The sequence below is a fragment of the Pundamilia nyererei genome, unplaced genomic scaffold, assembly GCF_000239375.1.
Source record: "Pundamilia nyererei isolate P.nyererei 1_Seehausen unplaced genomic scaffold, PunNye1.0 scaffold00089, whole genome shotgun sequence".
Lineage (NCBI taxonomy): Eukaryota > Metazoa > Chordata > Actinopteri > Cichliformes > Cichlidae > Pundamilia > Pundamilia nyererei.
In genome coordinates, this window is record NW_005187490.1 from 350,465 (window position 1) to 362,648 (window position 12,184).

General features: G+C 41.1%; 1 protein-coding gene across 2 annotated transcripts in view; it reads left to right on the plus strand.

Moving 5' to 3' along the window:
• Positions 1–8,785, plus strand: part of far1 (fatty acyl CoA reductase 1) — a 25,281-nt gene extending 16,496 nt beyond the window's left edge. The window contains exons 7-14 of one of the 2 annotated variants that reach the window (XM_005739064.1): positions 167–344; positions 685–729; positions 1,027–1,154; positions 1,245–1,312; positions 3,147–3,318; positions 6,281–6,410; positions 7,639–7,766; positions 8,508–8,785. In XM_005739064.1, the coding sequence (XP_005739121.1) occupies positions 167–344; positions 685–729; positions 1,027–1,154; positions 1,245–1,312; positions 3,147–3,318; positions 6,281–6,410; positions 7,639–7,766; positions 8,508–8,667 (1,009 nt within the window). In that variant the 3' untranslated portion in view covers positions 8,668–8,785. Of the gene's footprint in view, positions 1–166; positions 345–684; positions 730–1,026; positions 1,155–1,244; positions 1,313–3,146; positions 3,319–3,831; positions 4,004–6,280; positions 6,411–7,638; positions 7,767–8,507 lie in introns of both variants that reach the window. The other variant, XM_005739063.2, reaches the window with a different exon arrangement.
• The last annotated feature ends 3,399 nt before the right edge of the window (positions 8,786–12,184 follow it).

Sequence of the window (12,184 nt, forward strand, 5' to 3'; positions counted from 1 at the left end):
TTGGATATTCTCTGGGTTTAAATATTGTTGGGGCAGTCACCCACACAGTGATTAGTACTGGAGAATGAGCAATATTTCTGTTTACTTCAGACTGGAAAGCCCTGCAGGTCATAAAATTAAATGAAGCAAATACAGGGCTAATCTCTCTCTGTCTCTCTCGGTCCAGCTGGATGGATGACGATCTGGTATCTACACTGACTCCCAAGCTAATTGGAGAACATCCCAACACTTACACCTTCACCAAATCTCTGGCCGAATATATGGTGCAGCAGGAGGCTGGAGACCTCAACGTAGGCATTGTCAGACCCTCCATAGTTGGAGCCAGCTGGAAAGAGCCCTTCCCAGTGAGTAATTCCAAATGCTGGTGTTACGCTGCGTTTTCATTATTACTGTAGAACCTTAAATTGGTAACGAACAATGCATAATCGTGTCTTTTTATATATTATTTGGATTTGTTCCCCCCCAAATTTGGTCTTCTTCACCTCTCCTTTTTGCCAAGCACAATTGTGGGAATTCTCCTAAAGTTTAAGCAGCAGTGTGATTGATTTATTTTTTATTAAGTCTGTTGAACATCTGCCTGAAAGTTATATTTCAGCTTTAATATTTTCATTGCTTTTGTTAAACTTTGTCATTCAGCTTTGGTGAGTAAGCGCATTGTTTCAACATTAATATTCTATCTTTCAGGGCTGGATTGATAACTTCAATGGACCCAGTGGGATTTTCATTGCAGTAAGTACACAGGAAAAATAACTGTAGGTGGGGTCTAGAAGCCTAAACTGTTTTATGATTGCTCATATTTACAGCACAATCAGAGAGCTTTGAGTGGTATTGAAGCATTTAAGATTCTGGTGGTAATTTACTGTTATTCATGATGATTGGTTACATAAACAACTGTGCCGTATGTTTGCTTTGAAGAGCTAGTTGTGGTTTATTAATTGTTATAAAGTCTGTGGTGTGATTTGTGATTGTGGTGTGTTTTCCACAAATCAGTTGCATTAATACTTCCTCTACGCCACCCCCTCTTAGGCTGGTAAAGGGATCCTCCGAACAATGAGAGCATCTAATAATGCTGTGGCTGACCTGGTTCCTGTAGATGTGGTCATCAACACTACGCTGGCTGCAGGCTGGTACTCAGGATCACAGGTGCTTAACAGGTGAGAGACCCACACATTAACACAACTTTAGTCAATATTTGTTTTTTAATTCATCTTAGTTCCTCTGACATCTTTCCCTTTTTACGGCAGGCCTAAAAGCATACCCGTGTACAATTGTACAACTGGTGGGATTAACCCGTTTCGCTGGGGAGAAGTCGGTAAGACAATTTCTTGCCTAAACGCAGCCTATGAGGGGGAAGCCCCTGACAGTGGAAGCTTATGTGCTTTAACGTGGCATCTAATGATATACCCTCACTGTAACTTGATTCCCGGCCTGCCACACCCAAAGCAGAAGCTTTTGTTTACCTGTCCCTTATGGATATTGATTTAGGGCAGTAAAGTATCCCAAGCGCATCTTTCCCCAGTATAGAAGTTGCACATTTTGGAAAACTGTTCATAATCTCATCATGTCCTGTATTTGTGCTGAATTCTCTTAATGCTTTGCATTTAAATTTCATGGTTTAAGCTGTAGCTCCTGCTCTAAGTGCAGTGTTTTAAGCTTTTAAATGTAAAACCGCTATGTCCTAAAACTTGAATTCTGGTGTGCTGGCAGTTAAATTACTGAGCCAGGTGCAGGGCTTGCATATATAAAATTAGGGTGGCAGCGACCGTGACAGAACGAGCTTGAGAGTCACTCCCCTTTGTTTAAAGTTGCACTGTGCATTAAAAAGGTGACAGATAACAGCATGACACAGTTTCAAATAGGAACTGAGAACGAAATGACTTTATCCAGATCATGTAGAGGCTCGCCTCAGAGTTTAAATGATATTACACAATTTCTCAGTTTGCAGATCTTGACAACTCCTGCTGCATACAGTGCTGTGCAAAAGTCTTGAGCCACCCCTCATTTAATTAGTTTGCTTCCAAGTTGTCAGATTTCTTTAGTATTATCATTGGTGGCCGTGAGTAACAGTTCTCCAGGCTTTCTAAAGGTCCTTTAAAGTTTTTGGGGTTTTTTTTCTTAGCTGCTTTTTTCACTTATAAAAGAAGTGAGACGGGGACACTGCACAAGAACTGGAGCAAAAACCAGCGGCAACAGGTCTGATGGAGCGATTCATCCAAATGTGAAATTATTGTTCAAATCATTAGTATGTACAGAGCTGGTCAAAGGTTCACAGTGAGTGTCTACACCAATCTATAGAGCAGGGTGGAGGCTCTCTCATGGTTTGTGGCTACATTTCACCCAGTGTTGTTGGATATCTTGTCAAAATTGGAACTGTGAACACAAACGTGCCTCTGTAGACTGATCCACTATGCAGTACCATCTGCTTGGCAACAGTTTCATTTTTCAGCATGACGATGATCCTGAACACACAGTAAACCTGGATGGAAAAGTGTAGGATCATCTCGACAGAGAATGGAACAAAGGGCACCCAAAATTCAAAGAAGAGCTTTAAATGCCCTTAAAGAACCCTGGAGAACAGTTCCTGAGGACTACTTAAAGAAATTTCAAATTTTTTCTCCACATGGAGCATGCATTCACATCCATTTTGATAGTTTGGACAGGTTGCTGAGTTCTCATATTGAAGTGAAGTGTGATTATTCTCACACTGAGCCATTCAACAGCGGTAACGAGTAGCTCAAATGTAGAGGAGGAGTCAACAGGACTGAACAGGCCAATCGCAGCAGTTGCAGGCTGATCGCCACACAGGTGGTGGAGGTGCACATTTGGTTGCATCAGTTGCTGTTATGACACACCTCATCCCCTGTAATGCTGCCATTTTTAGATGCCTGATGTTATTCACCTTACATTATTTGTTATTGTATTAGCACCCTTTTGTCTAGCTAGTTTCCGAACAGCTAAGGCAGTTGAAAACTAGGAAATCTAACTTTTTCTAGTTCCGGTACAAACCTTGTAGCTTTGTATATCTGCAGAACATATAGTATAGTTTTCCCACATGGCTCAACCTTCTAGCCAAAGGCAAAACAATGTAACGGCAATCTTAAAGCTGCTCATTGATGACTTGTGTTGAACAACCTTCTGTTTCTTAGAGTACCATGTAATATCCACATTCAAGAGGAACCCCCTTGAGCAGGCCTTCCGTCGGCCCAATGTTAATCTCACATCCAATCACCTAATCAATCAGTACTGGATCGCCGTGAGCCACAAAGCTCCGGCCTTCCTCTATGATCTGTACCTCAGGCTGATTGGACGAGAACCCAGGTAACCTCGTCATTGCCGTTTCGGATGTGCCGTGCCGCTGCTGTTCTAACAGAACCCCCTACCCCAAACACACACACACTCGCATTTCCGCCGGCTTACACTGTCACCCTTCCTTTATCGAAGTAGCCTAACGTCATAGCTGCAGTGCTGCTGTGTTAAAGATGCTTGTGTGCAGTTTTGCAGGTGAAGAATGTATAACCCAGCTGTTCTCCTGAACATGCTGGATTCTGCACTCTTTGCGTCTTTCTAACGTTTGTATTTTCAGTTAGATTTCCAAAACCTCGGCACCAAGTTCACTTCAGTCCAGCTCATAAATGGACTGAAGTGGACTCAAACTGTCTTGTTTTGTTTCCAAAGACTAGATCCAGTGTTCTGTTGTGCTGCTAATTAGACGATTACAGTGGGCCTGCGTCTTTCCTTGTATCAAAAGGAGGAGAAAATGAACGTGCATTCCTTTTCTTCTCATCCTCTGTGTCCTTCCTGTTCCGTCATATGTGATTCTCTCTCCTACAGAGTACTGTATAAACATGTCCTTCAAGACCAATCCCTTAGAGCAGGCTTTCAGAAGGCCCAATGTCAATCTACGCTCCAACCCCTTTACTAATCAGTACTGGACCACTGTCAGCCACACGCTGCCAGCCCTGCTCTATGATGGCTATCTCACGCTGATGGGCCGGAAGCCCCGGTAAGGTTGCAACTGCCCCTCAACCCTCTCCTGTCTGCCAGTCTGCCCCCTGCCTCTCCCAATTTCCCCACACTCCACTCCTCCCTGAATGTGTCTTTTTTTTTTTTCCTGGGAAGGTGGAAACAAGGGCAGAAGGAACAATGTTTGCAGTGTCTTTTCTTGACGTCAGCTGTTAATGTAGGCAGTATCCGAGCATGTGTTTTCAATTCAAAGAAGATGCCACGTGCCTTTTTTTTTTTTTTTTCTTTCTTTCTTTCGTGAACAAGCCATGCTGTGAACATGACATCCATTATCCGCCGGTCTTCACCCAATCATGGAAAATGCTGAGGCACCACGAGACTTCATGACCAATCGAGAAAGTTGTGCTCAGTTGGACATCTTGTGTCTCACTGAAAACAACACTACTGCATGCAAACTGATTGGTAATTCATTCTTAGTCTAAATTCTAAAGCCACAAATATTTCAGACGGTAAAAGTGACACCTTTATAGTTTTAAAATCAGCAGTGCTGTTTCTGATTCTAAATAAATAATAAAAATAAATGAAAAATGAATTGGACAAAACTTGCTGTGCTTAACTGTCTGAAATACTCATGGATGGCTGAATGGGTAATTTGTATTGAACCTAACTGGCTTTGTCACCAGCTACAAGAAATGATTATCCCTGCTTCTGTATGCTGATCAACCATGCATGTTTGTCACATCTTTGAATCATACGTGTTCGCAGAAGGAATCTGAGTCATGTCAATCTGCCTTCATTAGTGTAGCAGTTTAAAAGGACAGCATTACAGGCCTCGCGTTGCAGCCTGCCATTTCTGTTCATGACAAATTGAAACGTCTGAAGTAATTTGATCCAAAAGTGGTTAACATTTACAATTTACTGGATGACAAAAAAGGTGGCATTTGAAGACTCTGATCCCTTTTATCCTGCTAACAATATTGGCTGCTTCTTTGCACACTGATCACAACATCACCTTGAATCATTCCTACTAAAAATGTGATTATCTCCATCTGAACTAACACAAAAATTAAGTATCCTAACTGGATTCATCTGTGTTACCAGGAGGACAATATCACCTCCACTGTAAGTTTATTTTCTGAGGAACTTAAGCTGATTTAGTTCATTTTTGTGTTGAGCTTTTAATTATTTTGGGTAAAATATTGACCTAGACTGGGTCATGGGTTCATTTGAGAGTGAACTGTCTGTCCTCCTGGCCTATAAACAGATTAAATCCAGTTGATTTGTTTGCCGATTTGTGTGATTCACTTTGCCGCAGGGGAGAAATTGCCACCTTGACTTGCAGTGCTATGAAAAAGTTTGGAAAATACGCCAATCTTTCAGGCAAGCTATAAACTTACCAAAAACTGTGAAAAAAGTATGACCTCCAAATGTCCTAATCTGGGGTTTAATAAAATTATTACACGATTGAATTTAAATTGTCTGGAAAAACTACAACATGCTTCCTTTGTTCTCTCCAGGAGTAAGAAAAAGTTTTAAAAAGTGCTGGCAAAAGAAAACGATGTGGAGTAGCTGACAAAACTGTTTTCCACAAAGCTTAAAAAAACTTTTTCTTGGCACTTTTTAAGATTTTGACAGGATGGGAACAATAAAAGTTCAAAGTTTAGATCAATAAATCAGCCACAGCATTAACTCCACCTACCTAATAGTTTCAGATTGCTTCATTTGAGTTTTCTAACCAATCTGGTCATGGACAAACATCAGCTGAGATGTACCTTTGGTTTCTGGCACCAGGACTTTGGTATTACTAATTCGAGAATGTGGTTTGTAACACTGAGTGTTCACTTCTTCTGTCATTTGCGTTAACGCTGTGGCTGATGGCTACCGTATGCAATCTCATAGCACTGTACAGCTCAAATGATCACTTTTTAAAATCAAGATCAGCTTAATCAAATGTGCAAATCAGTGAAGTCATGCCCATAGCGTAATCGGAGAGGTCAAATCGATCTGAGATATACAGGAATAACAAATTTGACTGCAAACGGTTAATTTATATACATACATATATACATTGCTCTCTCTGGTACCTGTCTTTTATAGCCTAATATTTCTCTAGACTGTCTAACCTCTGCCCCTGCTCCCAAACACTTTGGCATACTCTTCTCCTTTCCTTCTCATCCTGCCTATTTATCCCACCACTCTTTATCTGTCCTGTCCTCTTCCTCATCTTCCTTCTGGTCCTACTCTGCAAACACTATTTATCCACAACACTGCTGTCTTTTCCTCACACTGCCCCTCCGCTACATGCCGTTTGCCATAGGATGATGAAGACGATCACTCGCCTCCACAAAGCCATGATGGTACTGGAGTATTTCACCAGTCACTCCTGGGTGTGGAACACTGACAACATGGCCATGCTGTTGGCCCAGATGAGCCCTGAGGATAAAAAGGTAGGGAGGGTCGCTATGAATAAACAATGTTTAATCATCGCTCCGCACACAGCTTCATTCACACTCCGTGCCTCAGTTACCCGTGCCTGCCCCGCCCACGCTGCAGTCGTTTACACGCTGTGGCAGAGTGGAGTGCCAGAGTGATAATGTCTTGTAGTCGGCTGGTAAGGCAGAGCGTGATTCATTCACTGCTGACGTCAGTTTGTTGTGAACGGGATCATTGTTCTGCGTTGCAACTGTCTGGAGGAATCTGGACTCAACATTACGACACTGACGTCTTGTGGAGTCTTTTCGAGAAAATAATCAGATGCTTTCAATCCGGGGCGTCAAATTCATGTTACACTGGCCACATACAGCATACTTTCATCTCAGAACTTTAGCTACACATTTAATCCCTGATGACTTAGTAATTTAAGAAAGAAGGGCAAATTCAACAGTTTTTCTAATGGTGCTGTAGCAAAGAAGGAAATCTCCTGGGATGCCTCTTTGGGCTTAAAGTAATAAGAAATAAATGTGCAAGTTCACAGAAAGTTCTGGTAGCTCACTGCCCAGACTAATTATGAAAATTATTAAATGAATTCAATGCTTTTTCTACGGCAGTTCTGTTGCAAAGAACGGAAATTTCTATAGTGGATGGGTTACTCAGTTATTTAGGTGTAGCATGAATGGCCATCCGAGATGTTTTTATGTAGGAGAAGCTGTAACGGTTATGAAAATACAGTTAACTTAAAAATACTGGGCTTGTTCCAAGCTGTCCAGTGGTTTGATTCTGGCCCCCGGGCCTTATGTTTGACACCTCTGCTTTACATTATATTAGCAAAGTTAAACTTTTAATTTCACAGAATTTATTTTTTATTTATTTATTTTTTTTAGTGCATTTGTCTCGCCTAACGAGGATACAGGCTCCTTAGACGGAGGATTCAAGGGCTTGAATTTCCTTACTGAAGCAGAGACTCTGTTCCCACGTCCCCCAACAGTTGACCACACAGTGCCTCGCTTGTATTATTTCCTAGAAGGCACCACTGGGGGGGGGGAAAACTGCCACAGTAAGCTGGAACACTGTCAGATCCACAATGCAGCCTTCTTACCATGAAAGCATCCCCTGTTGAGAGTTGATTTAAATGTTTGTTAATTCAGAATCGATAAAGGTTTGTCATGAGTACGTCTCGCATAAACAAATGCTGCTGCTGAGGCATACTGAGGGTGTTTCTTGTTTCTCTTGCTGCAGATATTTAACTTTGACGTGCGTCAGCTGCACTGGGCAGAGTACATGGAAAATTACTGTATGGGCACCAAAAAATACGTCCTCAACGAAGAGCTGTCGGGGCTGCCTGCTGCACGCAAACACCTCAACAAGTAAGAAGTCTATGAAATTAAATCTGTCATCCTTTTCTCCAACACAGAGACACAGGAAGTAGTAGCATTCAAAGTGCTGGGCTCTGGCAGGCTCTTTAAAGTTCACCACACAAAAGATGCTTTTCTGCATCGCCAGTTAAATGTGCTGTATGCAACTTTTCGTTAATGGGTTTGAAAACTTTTTATTGACAATATTTTAAAAAAAAATTTAATTTTTTTTTAATATTTAATTTTTAAATATTTGCACAAAAGATGCAGAATTGTTGCTCACAAATCCAAATACTGTGTTGGCTGATTAAAGTAAAAATGCAGGGTGGTTTGTTTTTTGTTTTTTGTTTTTCCTCTTTGGGGAGGGGGTGTTTATGCAAGACCACACTGGGGTAGATAGCCAACTAGTTATAACTTGGTTACACAATATTTGTCTAGTATTACTTTGGCACATCCAACTCACTCTTATTATACTGATACAAGAGTACACAGGGTATATGCACCAGTGTCCTAGTTCGTGTACAGTGTACAGGACTTTGGTACATGCTGCACTCGACCATTGCAGGACAGTGTGATGTATATGGTATTACTGTTTGGTTGGTCGCTTATACACAGTTTACAAGCATGTCTTAACGTCTGTGAGTCTTATTAATTAGGTTATTATTAGAGAGCATTCATTGGAAATGACACATTATCAATATGAAACAGTCTAGGGTGGTGTATCGCATGTCTCACAATCTGTTTTATTTCCAGGCTGAGGAACATTCGTTACACCTTCAACACCATCCTGGTGGTGTTTATTTGGCGCATATTCATTGCCCGATCCCAGATGGCCAGAAACATCTGGTACTTTGTGGTGAGCCTCTGCTTCAAATTCCTGTCCTACTTCCGAGCTTCTTCGACCATGAGATAGTGACCGAGGGACGTGGTGGCGGGTTGCGAGGCGGAGCGACAAAAGAAATTAAGAAAAGACTGGCTGTGGATGGTGAAAGGTGCTTGTGTTCAAAGTGCTTGGAAAAGAAAAAAAAAAACAATAAAAACATCAGTCTCTGGTCTCTTTTTCATTGACACCACCAAACCATTTAACAACTCAAATACAGATGGAACTACCTGACAAGCCTGGAGTTCACAGGGGTCTGTTGGCTATCTGGATCTCTGGCATTTCATAGAAACTCAGTGCATGGATTTATTGCACCATACAGCTCCGATTCATAGCACTTGGACTAGTTGGAACAAGCCTCGTTCTGTTTATTCCCAGCATGTCCGGTCCTCCTCCTCGGCGCCAGCTTTGCTCAAGAGCAACCTTCTCTAAACCTGCTCATCTCGCATCTTTGTGCTCGCCTGGCTGTCTTCCTGCAAAACAAAGCTATGCATTGGATGATGATGATGCTGCTGCAAAAATCCCCAGCTGGTTTTGAATCAGTCCAGGCTTCAGTCGCGTCAGATATGTTTTAAGTTGCAAGTGTAAGTTGTATATCTGTCATCTGAAAAGATAACTGGTTTTGCTGTTCTTCTTCTGGCTTGTCTGTGGTTCGTGTCATTTTTATGGTATGGAACGTTTTTTAAAAACAAGCCGGAAAAAACAAGGGTGGTTTGGTTTTTGGTTTTTTTGTTTGTTCACCTGACAGCAGCGTTGGCTAGATGCTTAAACAGTTGGTTGATTTGACATTTTAAGAGGCTTATTCAGGGACCGGCTGACCTAGGGATCACTGTTTAACTCTGTCATGACCTAACACCAAGAGCAAAGCCATTTTAGCTAACACGTGACATTTGCAGCAATGGCTTGTGGAAACTGAAGTATAAACACGGGAGGGGCTTGCTTATGCTGATTTTTGTCCCACAAAAAGAATGGCCTTTAGCCCCTCTCGCTGCTTGTGAGAAAGAAACTGTCAGCAATGATGCACCTCTGCATGTTCCTCCAGTGGACTACGGTGGCAGACTCTCTAATTACAGCAAAGCACAATGTAGATTGTACTATAGTGGCTTTACCCAGTGCCTACAAACCAACGGTTCTTGCATCAGCAGATATCCAGCTTCTTCTTCAGTTTCCTTTTTTGTTTTAAATCACGTCTGAAAGTTATTAAGCTACACTTTTGCCAAAATGCATCTTGGCTAACATGCTCCTCTGTGAAACGGTGGGGGTGAGATGGTTATTTCTTTCTTCTCGAATGCTTGGAAATTAAACGCTCTTGTACCGGTACAAATCTTGAGTTCCACACTGTTCTTTTAGTACACTACTTTTCAGGTAGCACTAATTGTAGCTCGCCAACATTGTGAAGGGTTTAAGTCGTTTTTCTTTGCAAGTGCTTGTGTGTGCATGTGTTAGAGTAACTTCGCAGGACATACTGTATTCTATTGCTGCTGTTTATAACCTCTTGGACCATTCGTTGCCACGTTAAGTCTTAAATTGTTGGAACTGAGCTAATCTGCGCACTATGTTATGTTTGTCTTTTCCCCGAGCTTTAATGAAGCAGGGTGTGACTGCGTGCTGTTTGCTTGCATCTTAGGCCATAGAGATTTCAAGCACCTACATGTTTGTCGTGCCAGAGTCACTGAGGAGTGTGATTTATTTTTTTTTCTCCCCTTCTCCCAAATCTCACAGCATGAGTCATTTTGCATAGATCGTATGAAAGTCCAAGACTCAAACCTGAATTGTGCCTGAACTTTTTGTCAAGATAATGTGAAAAGAAAGCAATCAAATCTGTTTTCTAGTTATTTTCTGTATAACTCTATTTAGGTAGACGACATGTAACACAACAGATGTATTTTTATGCTGATAACATTGTGACTAGTTTACTGATAAAGAGCTAACTGAACCAACTTCAGCTGCTGTATATTTAAAATTAAAAAAAAAAAAAGAATTTAACCTGTTATAAAAATGTAAATGCAGTAGATTAAATACTGAATTTGGCTGTTACAAGTTGCTCGTCATATCACTTTGTATATACATGCACATTTTAACTTTGTCCATCACTGAATGTAGTAGACATTCAACAGCCTGACTTCATTGCTCAGCCAGATTCTCCCTGACTGAGCTCTGAAAAATTCTGTAATTGCCTGTGATTTTAATATGGGAAAAGCTGAGGGACCATGTGACGAATTCTTGCTTAACTCTGCTTCCTTGCGAGGGTGTGAAGTCTCTGGTGTGATTATGACTGTTCTTGTGTAGTGTGGTGGGGGGAGGGAGGGGAAATAAAGTGCCGCCATGTCTAATTCAGGGTTTTCTCACTTCTGATGTCAGGAACTACTGAATCCTACCAGTGGATTGTTAAAACGGGGCATTGCACACAAGCATTGAAATGATTGTAAACCTCTGAAATCACAGCTTTGAACAGTTTAGGAATTGCATTGCGTTATAGCATTATTTTGCAACAACCAAAGTTTTTCTTTGGCACATTTACATTTTTGTGATATAAGCTTGCTTGCAAGAATTTTATTTTTTATTTTTTTTATTTTTTGGTACATGTTAGAGGAATTTAATGTCATACAAGCAGCTTAGGGAAAAATGTTTGGTGTGCCTCTGTCCAAAACGAAATCCAGCCACCAGAGTAGTTTCTGCAGGGCCAAACCTGATTGCAGCAGAAATTTGGCAAAGAAATAATGTAACACAATGCATAACAGACGTTTGTATGTTTTGATAGAGTAGGTGATGCCAGTTTCCTTTAAGCTAAATTACATTTTGGGACTTGAGAGGTATCCATAGACTGTAGATAAAAGATGTACCCACAGTGCCAACATCCACTGACTTCTTTGAAACAGGATGTGACCATATTTGGATAAAAGTTTGAGCGGAAAAAGTGATGCTACTGCTACTAATGGCTAGATAACTTGGTAAAGTGCCAAAGGTCAAATGTTATGCTAATGTTTGGCTAGCTTAAAAAACTTGGCAGAAAACTGAACACAAAAGAACGGCCACTTAAGTGCATATCTTTAAACATGATTGCAGTTTTAAAAAGTATTTTCTTCATAAGATGCCAAGTTTGGATATTGCGTTGAGCCGGCCTCAAGTGGCCATTCGAGGAACTGCAATTATTGCCATTTCTACTGTGGTTTCATTTTCATAGCAATCGATTTCCAACAGACTTGAGATCAAAATCTCTTACGTGAAACAACTTTAGCTCTCGTAACCTGGCAGAAAAAAAAATGCAATCAAGCAGAACCCTACTTTTCATAGAGGGAAGGGACAAAAAGATTAAAATGTGTTTTCAGGGGTTTTAAAAAGACTCGATGTCCTGAGTATTTATCCCCTGCATCAAAGGAGGAGCGGTAGTTTTATTTGGCCTTTTTAAATGATCAGTTGATCGCAGGGCACGTTTAAGGTGCAGAATAAAGCTTTCATCAGTGGTTGTGAATGCATTTAAAATGATTTAGTTTCAGTGTTTGATTTTTAAAATGTGAGGTTCTTGAGGGGAGGCCTGTTTAATCGCTCC